This window comes from Chiloscyllium plagiosum, unplaced genomic scaffold (assembly GCF_037043375.1).
Source record: "Chiloscyllium plagiosum isolate Xiang-an unplaced genomic scaffold, Cpla_swu_hap1 HiC_scaffold_33, whole genome shotgun sequence".
In the NCBI taxonomy this organism is placed as follows: Eukaryota; Metazoa; Chordata; class Chondrichthyes; order Orectolobiformes; family Hemiscylliidae; genus Chiloscyllium; species Chiloscyllium plagiosum.
The window spans coordinates 29,761,168-29,778,045 of NW_028270171.1; the positions used below are offsets into that span (position 1 = coordinate 29,761,168).

The 16,878-nt window shown below is 48.3% G+C and overlaps 1 protein-coding gene across 3 annotated transcripts in view; it reads left to right on the plus strand.

Moving 5' to 3' along the window:
* The first annotated feature begins 1,560 nt into the window (after positions 1-1,560).
* The window catches only part of cby1 (chibby 1, beta catenin antagonist), a 60,276-nt gene continuing 44,958 nt past the window's right edge, over positions 1,561-16,878 (plus strand). For 2 of the 3 annotated variants that reach the window (XM_087978121.1, XM_087978123.1), the window contains exons 1-2: positions 1,561-1,607; positions 7,652-7,752. In XM_087978121.1, the coding sequence (XP_087834247.1) occupies positions 7,675-7,752 (78 nt within the window). In that variant the 5' untranslated portion in view covers positions 1,561-1,607; positions 7,652-7,674. The remainder of the gene's footprint in view (positions 1,608-7,651; positions 7,753-16,878) is intronic. The other variant, XM_087978122.1, reaches the window with a different exon arrangement.

Here is a 16,878-nt window from a genome sequence, read left to right on the forward strand (position 1 = left end):
CCTCCCTACCCTCTATCTATTCTCTCTCTCTCCCCCTCTCCCTCCCTACCCTCTATCTATTCTCTCTCTCTCCCCCTCTCTCTACACTCTATCTATTCTCTCTCTCTCCCCCTCTCTCTACCCTCTATCTATTCTCTCTCTCTCTCCCCCTCTCTCTACACTCTATCTATTCTCTCTCTCTCCCCCTCTCTCTACACTCTATCTATTCTCTCTCTCTCCCCCTCTCCCTACCCTCTATCTATTCTCTCTCTCTCCCCCTCTCCCTACCCTCTATCTATTCTCTCTCTCCCACTCTCCCTACCCTCTATCTATTCTCTCTCTCCCACTCTCCCTACCCTCTATCTATTCTCTCCCTCTCTCTACACTCTATCTATTCTCTCTCTCTCCCCCTCTCCCTACCCTCTATCTATTCTCTCTCTCCCACTCTCCCTACCCTCTATCTATTCTCTCCCTCTCCCTACCCTCTATCTATTCTCTCTCTCCCACTCTCCCTACCCTCTATCTATTCTCTCCCTCTCCCTACCCTCTATCTATTCTCTCCCTCTCCCTACCCTCTATCTATTCTCTCTCTCCCACTCTCCCTACCCTCTATCTATTCTCTCTCTCTCTCTCCCCCTCTCCCTACCCTCTATCTATTCTCTCCCTCTCTCTACACTCTATCTATTCTCTCTCTCCCACTCTCCCTACCCTCTATCTATTCTCTCTCTCTCTCTCCCACTCTCCCTACCCTCTATCTATTCTCTCTCTCTCTCCCTCCCTACACTCTATCTATTCTCTCCCTCTCTCTACACTCTATCTATTCTCTCTCTCCCACTCTCCCTACCCTCTATCTATTCTCTCTCTCTCTCCCACTCTCCCTACCCTCTATCTATTCTCTCTCTCTCTCCCACTCTCCCTACCCTCTATCTATTCTCTCTCTCTCTCCCTCCCTACACTCTATCTATTCTCTCTCTCTCCCTCCCTACACTCTATCTATTCTCTCTCCCACTCTCCCTACCCTCTATCTATTCTCCCCCTCTCCCTACACTCTATCTATTCTCTCTCTCTCTCCCACTCTCCCTACCCTCTATCTATTCTCTCTCTCTCTCCCTCCCTACACTCTATCTATTCTCTCTCTCTCCCTCCCTACACTCTATCTATTCTCTCTCCCACTCTCCCTACCCTCTATCTATTCTCCCCCTCTCTCTACACTCTATCTATTCTCTCTCTCTCCCACTCTCCCTACCCTCTATCTATTCTCTCCCTCTATCTACCCTCTATCTATTCTCTCTCTCTGTTGTCTCTCTCCCTCTCTCCATTGTTGACGCTGTTGCTGTGGGAACGGGCGCCTCCACAATGACATGAGGGGGACGGTGAACGTGTGTTAAGGATGGTTTCTGGCTGGTCACCGGGTTTCAGGGCTCCGGACAGTTGGCAGCTGCTCGGGAAAGAATTGCAGAGGCCGGTGGCCTGAGGAATGTGACGGCGGCTGAGGCAGAGAGCGCAGAAATGCGCTGAGAGTTAAATTGTTCATCACAAAGAACACCCCCCCTCCGCGGCAGCATGGACTCATCCGGTGAGCGAGGGCGCAGGCGCAGAACCTGGAGGGACTGGAAGAACAACAGAAGGTGAGAGAGAGAAGGGGAGAGAGAGGGGGGGTGGTAGGAGGACAGAGAGAGAGAGAGAGAGAGAAGGAAGGAAGGAAGGAAGGAAGAAAGAAAGAAAGAAAGAAAGAAAGAAAAGAGAAAAGAAAAAGGAAAAAGAGAGAGGGGAGGGAAGAATAGGGGGAGAGGGAGGAGCAGGAAGGGAGGAGGGGTGTTAGGTGAGGGTGTAGGAGAAGGGAGGGGGAGAGACAGTAGGAGAGGGAGAGGGAGAAAAAGGAGAGGGAGGGAGAGAGAAAGAGGGAGGAGAGGGAGAGAGAGGAGAGGTGGAGAGGAGCTGAGGGACAGAGAGAAGTAAAAGGTGGGGGACAGGAGGGTTGAGGAGAGGGGAGGGAGTAGAGGAAAGGTTGGGAGGGGAGGGGAGTGGGTTTGGAAAAGAGGGGAGAAATTCCACGACCCAGTCTCTGCTGTTCCAAGGAATAGAATTTCACAGACTTCCTTTTAGGAATAAAAAAGTCTCATCTCCGTCTTAAGACAACACCTCCCTATTTTTAAACTGTATCCCCTTGTTCTAGTCTCTTGTATGAGGAACTATCATCTCAACTTCCATTCTATTAAGTCTCCTCAGGATGTTACAAGTTACAACAAAATCATCTTGTATTTGCTAAACTCGAATGGATATAGGATTAATCTGTTCAACCTTTTTGTTCCAGGATTGAGCGTAGTGAAGCTTATTTGACTGCTTCTCATGCAATTATATCCTTTTTTCAGGTACAGAGACTGCAAATGAAGTGTCACCAAGGTCCTGTACAGCAGTAAATCACCACAACTTTTAAAGTCCCCTTGCAATAATTCAGTTTGCTTTCCTAATCACTTGTAAAACTGCATACTAACCTTTTGTGATTAATTTACCAGGACACCCAGATCCCTTTGCACATCCAAGTTCTGCAATATTTCTCCATTTATAGAATGTACTCCTATTAGATTAGGTTAGATTACAGTGTGGAAACAGGCCCTTCGGCCCAACAAGTCCACACCGACCCGCCGAAGCGCAACCCACCCATACCCCTACATTTACCTCTTACCTAACACTACGGGGAATTTAGCATGGCCAATTCACCTGACCTGCACATCTTTGGACTGTGGGAGGAAACCAGAGCACCCGGAGGAAACCCACGCAGACACAGGGAGAACGTGCAAACTCCACACAGTCAGTCGCCTGAGTCGGGAATTGAACACGGGTCTCTAGCGCTGTGAGGCAGTAGTGCTAACCACTGTGCCACCGTGCCGCCCTCCAGCCCTGGCAACATCCTGGTAATTCTCCTCTGCATACTCCCTCACGCTATTCCATCCTGTCAAAGTGGACAAGTTCACATTTTCCCATATATTCTATCTGCCAATATTTTCCCCCTACTCCGTTAACCTATGCAGATTCTCCACATCATCTTTTCACATTGGTTAGGTTACTTTTGGAATATTGTATGCAATTATTGTCTCCCTGCTGTAGGAAGGATGTTGTGAAACTTGAAAGGGAAAAGATTTCCAAGGATGTTGCCAGGGCTGGAGGGTTTGAGCTACAGGGAGACACGGAATAGACTTGGGCTGTTTTCCCTGGAGTGTTGGAAGCTGAGGGGTGACCCTATAGAGGTTTATAAAATCATGAGGAGCATGGATAGGGTAAATAGACAAGGTCTTTTCCTGGAGTGGGAGAAATCCAGAACTAGAGAGTATAGGTTTAGGGTGATAGGGGAAAGATATAAAAGGGATCTGTGATGCATGTATGGAATGAACTGCCAGAGGAAGTGATGGAGGCTGATACATCATTTAAAAGGCGTCTGGATAGGTATATGAACAGGAAGGGTTTAGAGAGATATGGGCCAAGTGCTGACAGTGAGATGGGATTAATTTAGAATATCTGGTCGGCATGGATGAGTTGGACCAAAGGGTCTGTTTCCATACTGTACATCTCGATGACTCTACATCCTGCTAATCTTTGTGTTATCAACAATTTTAGCCACCTTACATTTAATTCTCACGTCCAAATCATGGATATGAATAGTAAATAATTGAGGCCCCACTCCTGAGCCCTGTGACACTCCACTAGATTTAGCTTTCAAACTCAAGAAAGATTCATGAATTCCTATTTTCTGCTTTCTGTTGGCTAATCAGTAATCTATGCCTGCTAATGTATTACAGTCTGCAGATTTTCTCTTGTTCTCCGGTGCTTGTTACTGGTGTCAATCTCTTTTAGAATAACACCAAAACTGAGAGTCATATAGATATACAGCATGGTAACATACCCTTTGGTCCAACTCATCTGTGCCAATCAGATATCCTATATAAATCTAGTCCCATTTGCCAGCACTTGGGCCATATCTGTCTAAACCCACCTTTTTCTTATATCCATCCTGATGCCTTTTAGATGTTGTAATTGTACCAGCCTCCATAAGATCTCAATCAGGCTATCCCTCAGTCTTCCAGATAATATTTGGTAATAGAGACAATAGATTCATAGACATTTACAGCACAGAAAGAGGACATTCAGCTCTTTGTGCCTGCTATGACCACACTAATTCCAGATTTTGGCCAATGGCTCTGGAAACTATGGCAAAGCAAGTGAATATCTAAATACTGCTTAAATATGCTGAGAATATCTCACTGCCACCCTTGAGTTCCAGATTCCCATCACCCTCTGAATGAAAACATTTCTCTTGAACACTCCTCCTAACCTTCTAACTCTTTCCTTAGCTCTATGACACCCCTGGTTATTAACCCTTCAATTAATGGAAAAAAATTGCCTTTCTATTCATTATCTGTGCCATTCATAATCTTATAGACCTCTCAGCCTTGGAAAACAACTGGAGCCTGTCCAATCTTTCCTGATTGCTGGACCCTCCAGCCCTGGCAACATCCTGGTAATTCTCCTCTGCATACTCCCTCACGCGATTCCATCCTTGCTGTAATGTGGTAACCAGAACTGCATACAGTACTCCAGCTGCGGCCAAACCAGCATTTTATACATTCCAATCATAACCTTTCTACAGTTTTATCCAAGCCTTGGCTAGTTTAGCTAAGTATCCCATAATCTTTCCTCACCATCCTCTGTATCTGTCCTGTTAATATCAGGGATCTGTCGATATACGCACCAAGGTCCTTCTGAACTTCAGTATTTTCTAGGGTCCTACTATTTGTGGTGGAATCTCTTGTTAATCCTCCCCAAGCATGTTATACCAGGAAACAGTGACCATAAAGTGGTGGAAGTTAGCATTCAGTTTGAGAGGGAGGAATGTGGATCAGAAGTAAGGGGAGTTAGAAAGGAATGTGGACAGACCTAGCTGGTGTGGCCTTGGAAAGAACTTTAGGAGCAAAAACCGTTGAGAATATGACAGATTTTTGAGAAAATAGTTAATATTCAGTACAAAGGTACATCTGAGTGAGAAAGAAAGTTTCTTGGAAGGTGATAAACCAACCATGGCTAACCAAGAAGGTTAAGTCCAGCATCAAAATTCAAAGGAAAAAAAACATATACGATGTGGGAATAATTAGTGGTAAGCCAGAGGATTGGGAAAGTTTTAGAAACCAACAAAAGACAAACAAACTAAAAATGAGAAGATAACTTTTGAGGGTAAACTTGCAAGTAATATCAAGATGCACAACAAGAGCTTCTATAAATATTAACAAGGAAGTTAGTTAACAAAGGACCTTTAGAGAGCAAGGCTGAGGAAATAATAATGGGGAGCCAGGAAATGGTAGAGGAATTGAATATATACTTTGCATCACTGTTCACTGGAGGAGATGATAATAGTATTTCAAAATTACTAAATAATCAAGGGACAAAAGGAGGAGAAGGAATAAATAAATACAATATTACAATGAGGTAAAGTGTGAGGTAAACTAAAAGGTGTAAAGACCGATAGGTTCCCTGGACCTGACAAGATGAATTTCAGAATTATAAGAGCGGAAAGGCTATGTTCGAGCTGTGTGTAGTTCTGGTTGCCATGTAATAGGAAGAATGTGATTACACTGGAGAGGGTGCGGAGGAGATTCACTAGGATGTTGGCTGGGTCGGAGTATATTCACTATGGAAAGAGGCTGGGTTATTTTCTTTAAATGGAAATGGCTGAGATGGGGGTGCTGGTGGGTGTGATTTGATTGAAGCGTATAAGATTATGAGTGGTATGGACAGGAGATGAAGTAGTTGTTCCCTTTAGTTGAAGGGTTGATAATAAGGGGCCTTAATGTTAAGGTGAAAGGCAGGAGGTTTAGAGGGGATTTGAGGAAAGACTTTTTTTCACCTAGAGGGTGACCGAGGCAAATAGACACAGAGTAGTATATTTAAGTTTGCTGGGGAAAATGGGAATGCAAGCTGCGAGGAAGACGCAGAGAGAGATAGGCAGGGTAACTGAGTAGACAGCAAAGTGGCAGTGTGGAACTTTGAGGTTCTTCACTTTTGTATGAATAGAAAAATTCAATATTTTAAAATGTCGTAAACATCTAAATTTTGCCTTTCACAGAACTTGGGTACACTTGTTTCAGGAAAACAAAGTTAGCATGCAGGTACAACAAATATTTTGCTCAGCAAAAGATGTAGCAGCTTGAGCTGCAAGTGAATTGGATTATAAGGAAATGAGGTGTTGCTGCAATAAAGGACTTTGGTGATATCACATCTGGAGTACGGTGTGTAGTTTTGGTCATCATATTTAAGAAAGGATAGACTTGCATTGAAGATAGTAATAAAGGTTTATTAAATTGGTCCCTGAGATGAGGGGCTAAGTAAATTATGTATTCTCTAGAGTTTGGAGTAATGAGTGGTGATTTCATTGAGATACTTCAGGGAATTGACAGGGTCGACTCGAAGAGATTGTTTCTACAGGACAATGAACATAAGGACACAGTTTCAGGACAGGGGGCTAATCATTTGGAACTGAGATGAGAAATTCCTTAATTCAGAGGGATTTGAATCTTTGAAGTTGTCTCTCTGAGTTGACACTACATCATTGGAAATGTTTAACACCGAGATTGACAGAGTTTTGGTGTTTCAGAATCGGGGATATGGGGAAGTCGAATTGAGACAGAGGGTTAGCCATGGTTTTGTATCATTTGTTCATGGGATGTGGGTGTCGTTAGCTAACCCAGCATTCATTGCCCATTCCCTGTCTATCTGTCTATTTATCTGTCTGTCTTTGTGTATTTTGTTGCAAAATACAGTGAAAAATGTTACAGCTTCTAGTGTCATTTTAAAAGACAGAAAAGTAAACCAAAACACAGAACAGATGGCAGAAAAATAAAGTGTTTAGCTTTGCAGTGCTCTGTCATGGGTCTGGTTTCTAGCCATGAGTCACCTGGAGAAGGTGGTGCTGAACTATCCTTCTGAACTGCTGCAGTCGTGTGTAGGTAGATGCATGGTTTTAGGAAGGGAGTTCCAGAATTTTGACTCGGGAACACTGAAGGAACAACAGTAACTTTCCAAATCAGGATGGTGTGTTGTTTCCATGTAACTGCTATCCCTATCCTCCTAGATGGAGAAGTGGTCAGTTTGGATGGTGTTTTTGATGTATGAGGGAGTTACAGGTATATTTCTGCTGCTGAGTGTCAGTAGTGAAGACAGTGAATATTGAAGGTAGTAGATGGGCGCCAATGAAATGGACTGTTTTGCCATGGAAGTATCGAACTTCTTGAGTATTTTTGGAACTGCACCCATTCAAGCAATTGAGGAATATTCTAATATAGTTGTGACTTGTGTCTTGTTGATGGTGGACAGGCTTTGGAGAGTCAGGGGATGAGTTACTCGCTGCAGAATTCCCACCCTCTGACTTGCTTTTGAGCTTACATGGAATGAGAAAACAGGTTCAAGAGGCTAAATAGTCTTTTTTTTATTTCATGTCTAATGTTTTTGCTGTGTTCTGGTCTGGGGTTTGCTCCCCTTCTCCAGGCCATGTACTTGTTGTTGCTTGTGTGACATATCCCAGAATCCTCAATGTCTTTCTCTGGTGTTTCCATGTCTTGTGACTGCACCTCCTCTCTGCGTGTTAATGTACTCGTGCCTGATGATCTCTTTTGTGCATTTACAGGTAACGGGACCTGAAGTAGAGCCATGCCTCTGTTTGGTAATGTCTTCAGTCCTAAGAAAACTCCGCCCCGAAAGTCGGCCTCTCTTTCCAGCTTGCACACAGTATGTTGTAATTCAGAGGGAGCGAACAACTTTGACACATCTAGCTGCCGAGAAATGTTAACTTGTGTATTGCCGTTCAGATATCACTGTCCATGCAGAGAGTGTGCTTTGTATCGGCTTTTATCTCTCATGCTGCATAGTATGATGGTGATGTGAAACCAAATTGTGGTTGGAGCACATCATCCAAATCACTGACATTGTACTGATCCAGGCCACTGACTACATGCTGTGGCACATGGACAGAACATGTCTGTGATGTGGTGGGCTGTCAGTGGCTCTTTGATGGTCTATTTGTGACAATGGTTAGTTTATTACTATGAGAGTGCTGGTCACGGGGATGGTGAGTATTGCTGTGTGAGTATTGGTCGTGAGAATGGTGAGTATTGCTGTGTGAGTGCTGGTTGTGGGGATGGTGAGTATAGCTGTGTGAGTGCTGGTCGTGGGGATGGTGAGTATAGCTGTGTGAGTGCTGGTCATGGGGATGGTGAGTATAGCTGTGTGAGTGCTGGTCGTGGGGATGGTTAGTATTGCTGTGTGGAGTACTGGTCATGGGGATGGTGAGTATAGCTGTGTGGAGTACTGGTCATGAGGATGGTGAGTATAGCTGTGTGAGTACTGGTCATGAGGATGGTGAGTATTGCGATGTGAGTGCTGGTCATGGGGATGGTGAGTATAGCTGTGTGAGTGCTGGTCGTGGGGATGGTGAGTATAGCTGTGTGAGTACTGGTCGTGAGGATGGTGAGAATTGATGTGTGAGTACTGGTCGTGGGGATGGTGAGTATAGCTGTGTGAGTACTGGTCGTGGGGATGGTGAGTATTGCTGTGTGAGTGCTGATCGTGGGGATGGTGAGTATTCCTGTGAGGAGTGCTGGTCGTGGGGATGGTGAGTATAGCTGTGTGGAGTACTGGTCATGAGGATGGTGAGTATAGCTGTGTGGAGTACTGGTCGTGGGGATGGTGAGTATAGCTGTGTGAGTACTGGTCGTGAGGATGGTGAGAATTGCTGTGTGAGTGCTGGTCATGGGGATGGTGAGTATAGCTGTGCGAGTGCTGGTCGTGGGGATGGTGAGTATAGCTGTGTGAGTACTGGTTGTGGGGATGGTGAGTATTCCTGTGAGGAGTGCTGGTCGTGGGGATGGTGAGTTTTCCTGTGAGGAGTGCTGGTCGTGGGGATGGTGAGTTTTGCTGTGTGAGTGCTGGTCGTGGGGATGGTGAGTATTGCTGTGTGAGTGCTGGTCGTGGGGATGGTGAGTATTGCTGTGTGAGTATTGTTCGTGAGAATGATGAGTATTGCTGTGTGAGGACTGGTCGTGAGGATAGTGCATATAGCTGAGAGAATGCTGGTTATGGGGATGGTGAGTATTGCTGTGTGTGTACTGGTCGTGGGGATGGTGAGTTTTGCTGTGTGAGTGCTGGTCGTGGGGATGGTGAGTATAGCTGTGTGAGTACTGGTCGTGAGGATGGCGAGTATTGCTGTGTGAGTGCTGGTCGTGGGGATGGTGAGTATTGCTGTGTGAGTACTGGTCGTGAGAATGGTGAGTATTGCTGTGTGAGTGCTGGTCGTGGGGATGGTGAGTATTGCTGTGTGGAGTGCTGGTCGTGGGGATGGTGAGTATTGCTGTGTGGAGTACTGGTCGTGAGGATGGTGAGTATTGCTGTGAGAATGCTGGTCGTGGGGATGGTGAGTATAGCTGTGTGAGTGCTGGTCATGGGGATGGTGAGTATTGCTGTGTGGAGTACTGGTCGTGAGGATGGTGAGTATTGCTGTGTGAGTGCTGGTCGTGAGAATGGTGAGTATTGTTGTGAGTGTTGGTCATGGGGATGGTGAGTATTGCTGTGTGAGTGTCGGTCGTGGGGATGGTGAGTATTGCTGTGTGAGTGCTGGTCGTGGGGATGGTGAGTATAGCTGTATGAGTGCTGTTCGTGGGGATGGTGAGTATATCTGTGTGAGTGCTAGTCATGGGGATGGTGAGTATAGCTGTGTGAGTGCTGGTCGTGGGGATGGTGAGTATAGCTGTGTAAGTACTGGTCGTGAGGCTGGTGAGTATTGCTGTGTGAGTGCTGGTCGTGAGGATGGTGAGTATTGCTGTGTGAGTGCTGGCCGTGGGGATGGTGAGTATAGCTGTGTGAGTGCTGGTCGTGGGGATGGTGAGGATAGCTGTGTGAGTACTGGTCGTGAGGATGGTGAGAATTGCTGTGTGAGTGCTGGTCGTGGGGATGGTTAGTATTGCTGTGTGGAGTGCTGGTCGTGGGGATGGTGAGTATAGCTGTGTGGAGTACTGGTCATGAGGATGGTGAGTATACCTGTGTGAGTACTGGTCATGAGGATGGTGAGCATTGCTGTGTGAGTGCTGGTCATGGGGATGGTGAGTATAGCTGTGTGAGTGCTGGTCGTGGGGATGGTGAGTATAGCTGTGTGAGTGCTGGTCATGGGGATGGTGAGTATAGCTGTGTGAGTACTGGTCATGAGGATGGTGAGTATTGCTGTGTGAGTGCTGGTCATGGGGATGGTGAGTATAGCTGTGTGAGTGCTGGTCATGGGGATGGTGAGTATAGCTGTGTGAGTGCTGGTCGTGGAGATGGTGTGTATAGCTGAGTGAGTACTGGTCGTGAGGATGGTGAGAATTGCTGTGTGTGCTGGTCGTGAGGATGGTGAGTATTGCTGTGTGGAGTACTGGTCGTGGGGATGGTGAGTATAGCTGTGTGAGTGCTGTTCGTGGGGATGGTGAGTATATCTATGTGAGTGCTAGTCATGGGGATGGTGAGTATAGCTGTGTGAGTGCTGGTCGTGGGGATGGTGAGTATAGCTGTGTGAGTGCTGGTCGTGAGGATGGTGAGTATTGCTGTGTGAGTGCTGGCCGTGGGGATGGTGAGTATAGCTGTGTGAGTGCTGGTCATGGGGATGGTGAGGATAGCTGTGTGAGTACTGGTTGTGAGGATGGTGAGAATTGCTGTGTGAGTGCTGGTCGTGGGGATGGTTAGTATTGCTGTGTGGAGTACTGGTCGTGAGGATGGTGAGTATAGCTGTGTGGAGTACTGGTCATGAGGATGGTGAGTATACCTGTGTCAGTACTGGTCATGAGGATGGTGAGCATTGCTGTGTGAATACTGGTCATGGGGATGGTGAGTATAGCTGTGTGAGTGCTGATCATGGGGATGGTGAGTATAGCTGTGTGAGTACTGGTCATGAGGATGGTGAGTAGAGCTGTGTGTGTACTGGTCATGAGGATGGTGAGTATTGCTGTGTGAGTGCTGGTCATGGGGATGGTGAGTATAGCTGTGTGAGTGCTGGTCATGGGGATGGTGAGTATAGCTGTGTGTGTGCTGGTCGTGGAGATGGTGTGTATAGCTGAGTGAGTACTGGTCGTGAGGATGGTGAGAATTGCTGTGTGAGTGCTGGTCGTGGGGATGGTGAGTATTGCTGTGTGGAGTACTTGTCGTGGGGATGGTGAGTATAGCTGTGTGAGTGCTGGTCGTGGGGATGGTGTGTATAGCTGTGTGAGTGCTGGTCATGGGGATGGTGAGTATAGCTGTGTGAGTGCTGGTCGTGGGGATGGTGAGTATAGCTGTGTGAGTGCTGGTCGTGGGGATGGTGAGTATAGCTGTGTGAGTACTGGTCGTGAGGATGATGAGAATTGCTGTGTGAGTGCTGGTCGTGGGGATGGTTAGTATTGCTGTGTGGAGTACTGGTTGTGGGGATGGTGAGTATAGCTGTGTGGAGTACTGGTCATGAGGATGGTGAGTATAGCTGTGTGAGTACTGGTCATGAGGATGGTGAGTATTGCTGTGTGAGTGCTGGTCATGAGGATGGTGAGTATAGCTGTGTGAGTGCTGGTCGTGAGGATGGTGAGTATTGCTGTGTGAGTGCTGGCCGTGGGGATGGTGAGTATAGCTGTGTGAGTGCTGGTCGTGAGGATGGTGAGTATAGCTCTGTGGAGTACTGGTCATGAGGATGGTGAGTATAGCTGTGTGAGTACTGGTCATGAGGATGGTGAGTATAGCTGTGTGAGTACTGGTCATGAGGATGGTGAGTATTCCTGTGTGAGTGCTGGTCATGGGGATGGTGAGTTTTGCTGTGTGAGTACTGGTCATGAGGATGGTGAGTATACCTGTGTGAGTACTGGTCATGAGGATGGTGAGTATTGCTGTGTGAGTGCTGATCGTGGGGATGGTGAATATTCCTGTGAGGAGTGCTTGTCGTGGGGATGGTGAGTTTTGCAGTGTGAGTGCTGGTCATGGGGATGGTGAGTATTGCTGTGTGAGTGCTGGTCGTGAGGATGGTGAGTTTTGCTGTGTGAGTGCTGGTCGTGGGGATGGTGAGTATTGCTGTGTGAGTGCTGGTCGTGGGGATGGTGAGTATTGCTGTGTGAGTACTGGTCGTGAGGATAGTGCGTATAGCTGTGAGAAGGCTGGTTGTGGGGATGGTGAGTATTGCTGTGTGTGTGCTGGTCGTGAGGATGGCGAGTATTGATGTGTGAGTGCTGGTCGTGGGGATGGTGAGTATTGCTGTGTGGAGTACTGGTCGTGAGGATGGTGAGTATTGTTGTGTGAGTGTTGGTCATGGGGATGGTGAGTATTGCTATGTGAGTGTTGGTCGTGGGGATGGTGAATATTGCTGTGTGAGTGCTGGTCGTGGGGATGGTGAGTATAGCTGTATGAGTGCTGTTCGTGGGGATGGTGAGTATATCTGTGTGAGTGCTGGTCATGGGGATGGTGAGTATAGCTGTGTGAGTGCTGGTCATGGGGATGGTGAGTATAGCTGTGTGAGTGCTGGTCGTGGGGATGGTGAGTATAGCTGTGTGAGTGCTGGTCGTGGGGATGGTGAGTATAGCTGTGTGAGTGCTGGTCATGGGGATGGTGAGTATTGCTGTGTGCGTGCTGGTCGTGAGGATGGTGAGTTTTGCTGTGTGAGTGCTGTTCGTGGGGATGGTGAGTATATCTATGTGAGTGCTAGTCATGGGGATGGTGAGTATAGCTGTGTGAGTGCTGGTCGTGGGGATGGTGAGTATAGCTGTGTGAGTGCTGGTCGTGAGGATGGTGAGTATTGCTGTGTGAGTGCTGGCCGTGGGGATGGTGAGTATAGCTGTGTGAGTGCTGGTCATGGGGATGGTGAGGATAGCTGTGTGAGTACTGGTTGTGAGGATGGTGAGAATTGCTGTGTGAGTGCTGGTCGTGGGGATGGTTAGTATTGCTGTGTGGAGTACTGGTCGTGGGGATGGTGAGTATAGCTGTGTGGAGTACTGGTCATGAGGATGGTGAGTATACCTGTGTCAGTACTGGTCGTGGGGATGGTGAGCATTGCTGTGTGAGTACTGGTCATGGGGATGGTGAGTATAGCTGTGTGAGTGCTGGTCGTGGGGATGGTGAGTATAGCTGTGTGAGTGCTGATCATGGGGATGGTGAGTATAGCTGTGTGAGTGCTGGTCATGAGGATGGTGAGTAGAGCTGTGTGAGTACTGGTCATGAGGATGGTGAGTATAGCTGTGTGAGTGCTGGTCATGGGGATGGTGAATATAGCTGTGTGAGTGCTGGTCGTGGGGATGGTGAGTATAGCTGTGTGAGTACTGGTCGTGAGGATGGTGAGAATTGCTGTGTGAGTGCTGGTCGTGGGGATGGTTAGTATTGCTGTGTGGAGTACTGGTCGTGGGGATGGTGAGTATAGCTGTGTGAGTACTGGTCATGAGGATGGTGAGTATAGCTGTGTGAGTGCTGGTCATGGGGATGGTGAGTATAGCTGTGTGAGTGCTGGTCGTGGGGATGGTGAGTATAGCTGTGTGAGTACTGGTCGTGAGGATGGTGAGAATTGCTGTGTGAGTGCTGGTTGTGAGGATGGTGAGTATTCCTGTGAGGAGTGCTGGTCGTGGGGATGGTGAGTATAGCTGTGTGGAGTACTGGTCATGAGGATGGTGAGTATAGCTGTGTGAGTGCTGGTCATGGGGATGGTGAGTTTTGCTGTGTGGAGTACTGGTCATGAGGATGGTGAGTATACCTGTGTGAGTACTGGTCGTGAGGATGGTGAGAATTGCTGTGTGAGTGCTGATCGTGGGGATGGTGAATATTCCTGTGAGGAGTGCTTGTCGTGGGGATGGTGAGTTTTGCTGTGTGAGTGCTGGTCATGGGGATGGTGAGTATTGCTGTGTGAGTGCTGGTCGTGAGGATGGTGAGTTTTGCTGTGTGAGTGCTGGTCGTGGGGATGGTGAGTATTGCTGTGTGAGTGCTGGTCGTGGGGATGGTGAGTATTGCTGTGTGAGTGCTGGTCGTGGGGATGGTGAGTATTGCTGTGTGTGTACTGGTCGTGGGGATAGTGCGTATAGCTGTGAGAATGCTGGTTGTGGGGATGGTGAGTATTGCTGTGTGTGTACTGGTCGTGGGGATGGTGAGTTTTGCTGTGTGAGTGCTGGTCGTGGGGATGGTGAGTATAGCTGTGTGAGTACTGGTCTTGAGGATGGCGAGTATTGATGTGTGAGTGCTGGTCGTGGGGATGGTGAGTATTGCTGTGTGGAGTACTGGTCGTGAGGATGGTGAGTATTGTTGTGTGAGTGTTGGTCATGGGGATGGTGAGTATTGCTGTGTGAGTGTTGGTCGTGGGGATGGTGAGTATTGCTGTGTGAGTGCTGGTCGTGGGGATGGTGAGTATAGCTGCATGAGTGCTGTTCGTGGGGATGGTGAGTATAGCTGTGTGAGTGCTGGTCGTGGGGATGGTGAGTATAGCTGTGTGAGTGCTGGTCGTGGGGATGGTGAGTATAGCTGTGTGAGTGCTGGTCGTGGGGATGGTGAGTATAGCTGTGTGAGTACTGGTCGTGAGGATGGTGAGAATTGCTGTGTGAGTGCTGGTCATGGGGATGGTGAGTATTGCTGTGTGAGTGCTGGTCGTGAGGATGGTGAGTTTTGCTGTGTGAGTGCTGTTCGTGGGGATGGTGAGTATATCTATGTGAGTGCTAGTCATGGGGATGGTGAGTATAGCTGTGTGAGTGCTGGTCGTGGTGATGGTGAGAATAGCTGTGTGAGTGCTGGTCGTGAGGATGGTGAGTATTGCTGTGTGAGTGCTGGCCGTGGGGATGGTGAGTATAGCTGTGTGAGTGCTGGTCATGGGGATGGTGAGGATAGCTGTGTGAGTACTGGTTGTGAGGATGGTGAGAATTGCTGTGTGAGTGCTGGTCGTGGGGATGGTTAGTATTGCTGTGTGGAGTACTGGTCGTGGGGATGGTGAGTATAGCTGTGTGGAGTACTGGTCATGAGGATGGTGAGTATACCTGTGTCAGTACTGGTCGTGGGGATGGTGAGCATTGCTGTGTGAGTACTGGTCATGGGGATGGTGAGTATAGCTGTGTGAGTGCTGGTCGTGGGGATGGTGAGTATAGCTGTGTGAGTGCTGGTCATGGGGATGGTGAGTATAGCTGTGTGAGTCCTGGTCATGAGGATGGTGAGTAGAGCTGTGTGAGTACTGGTCATGAGGATGGTGAGTATAGCTGTGTGAGTGCTGGTCATGGGGATGGTGAATATAGCTGTGTGAGTGCTGGTCGTGGGGATGGTGAGTATAGCTGTGTGAGTACTGGTCGTGAGGATGGTGAGAATTGCTGTGTGAGTGCTGGTCGTGGGGATGGTTAGTATTGCTGTGTGGAGTACTGGTCGTGGGGATGGTGAGTATAGCTGTGTGAGTACTGGTCATGAGGATGGTGAGTATAGCTGTGTGAGTGCTGGTCATGGGGATGGTGAGTATAGCTGTGTGAGTGCTGGTCGTGGGGATGGTGAGTATAGCTGTGTGAGTACTGGTCGTGAGGATGGTGAGAATTGCTGTGTGAGTGCTGGTTGTGAGGATGGTGAGTATTCCTGTGAGGAGTGCTGGTCGTGGGGATGGTGAGTATAGCTGTGTGGAGTACTGGTCATGAGGATGGTGAGTATAGCTGTGTGAGTACTGGTCATGAGGATGGTGAGTATAGCTGTGTGAGTACTGGTCATGAGGATGGTGAGTATTCCTGTGTGAGTGCTGGTCATGGGGATGGTGAGTTTTGCTGTGTGGAGTACTGGTCATGAGGATGGTGAGTATACCTGTGTGAGTACTGGTCATGAGGATGGTGAGTATTGCTGTGTGAGTGCTGATCGTGGGGATGGTGAATATTCCTGTGAGGAGTGCTTGTCGTGGGGATGGTGAGTTTTGCTGTGTGAGTGCTGGTCATGGGGATGGTGAGTATTGCTGTGTGAGTGCTGGTCGTGAGGATGGTGAGTTTTGCTGTGTGAGTGCTGGTCGTGGGGATGGTGAGTATTGCTGTGTGAGTGCTGGTCGTGGGGATGGTGAGTATTGCTGTGTGAGTACTGGTCGTGAGGATAGTGCGTATAGCTGTGAGAATGCTGGTTGTGGGGATGGTGAGTATTGCTGTGTGTGTACTGGTCGTGGGGATGGTGAGTATAGCTGTGTGAGTACTGGTCGTGAGGATGGCGAGTATTGATGTGTGAGTGCTGGTCGTGGGGATGGTGAGTATTGCTGTGTGGAGTACTGGTCGTGAGGATGGTGAGTATTGTTGTGTGAGTGTTGGTCATGGGGATGGTGAGTATTGCTGTGTGAGTGTTGGTCGTGGGGATGGTGAGTATTGCTGTGTGAGTGCTGGTCGTGGGGATGGTGAGTATAGCTGTATGAGTGCTGTTCGTGGGGATGGTGAGTATATCTGTGTGAGTGCTGGTCATGGGGATGGTGAGTATAGCTGTGTGAGTGCTGGTCATGGGAATGGTGAGTATAGCTGTGTGAGTGCTGGTCGTGGGGATGGTGAGTATAGCTGTGTGAGTGCTGGTCGTGGGGATGGTGAGTATAGCTGTGTGAGTGCTGGTCGTGGGGATGGTGAGTATAGCTGTGTGAGTACTGGTCGTGAGGATGGTGAGAATTGCTGTGTGAGTACTGGTCGTGGGGATGGTGAGTCTCGCTGTGTGAGTGCTGGTCGTGGGGTGGTGAGTATAGCTGTGTGAGTGCTGGTCATGGGGATGGTGAGAATTGCTGTGTGATTGCTGGTCGTGGGGATGGTGAGTATTACTGTGTGAGTGCTGGTCGTGGGGATGGTGAGTATAGCTGTGTGAGTGCTGGTCGTGGGGATGGTGAGTATAGCTGTGTGAGTGCTGGTCGTGGGGATGGTGAGT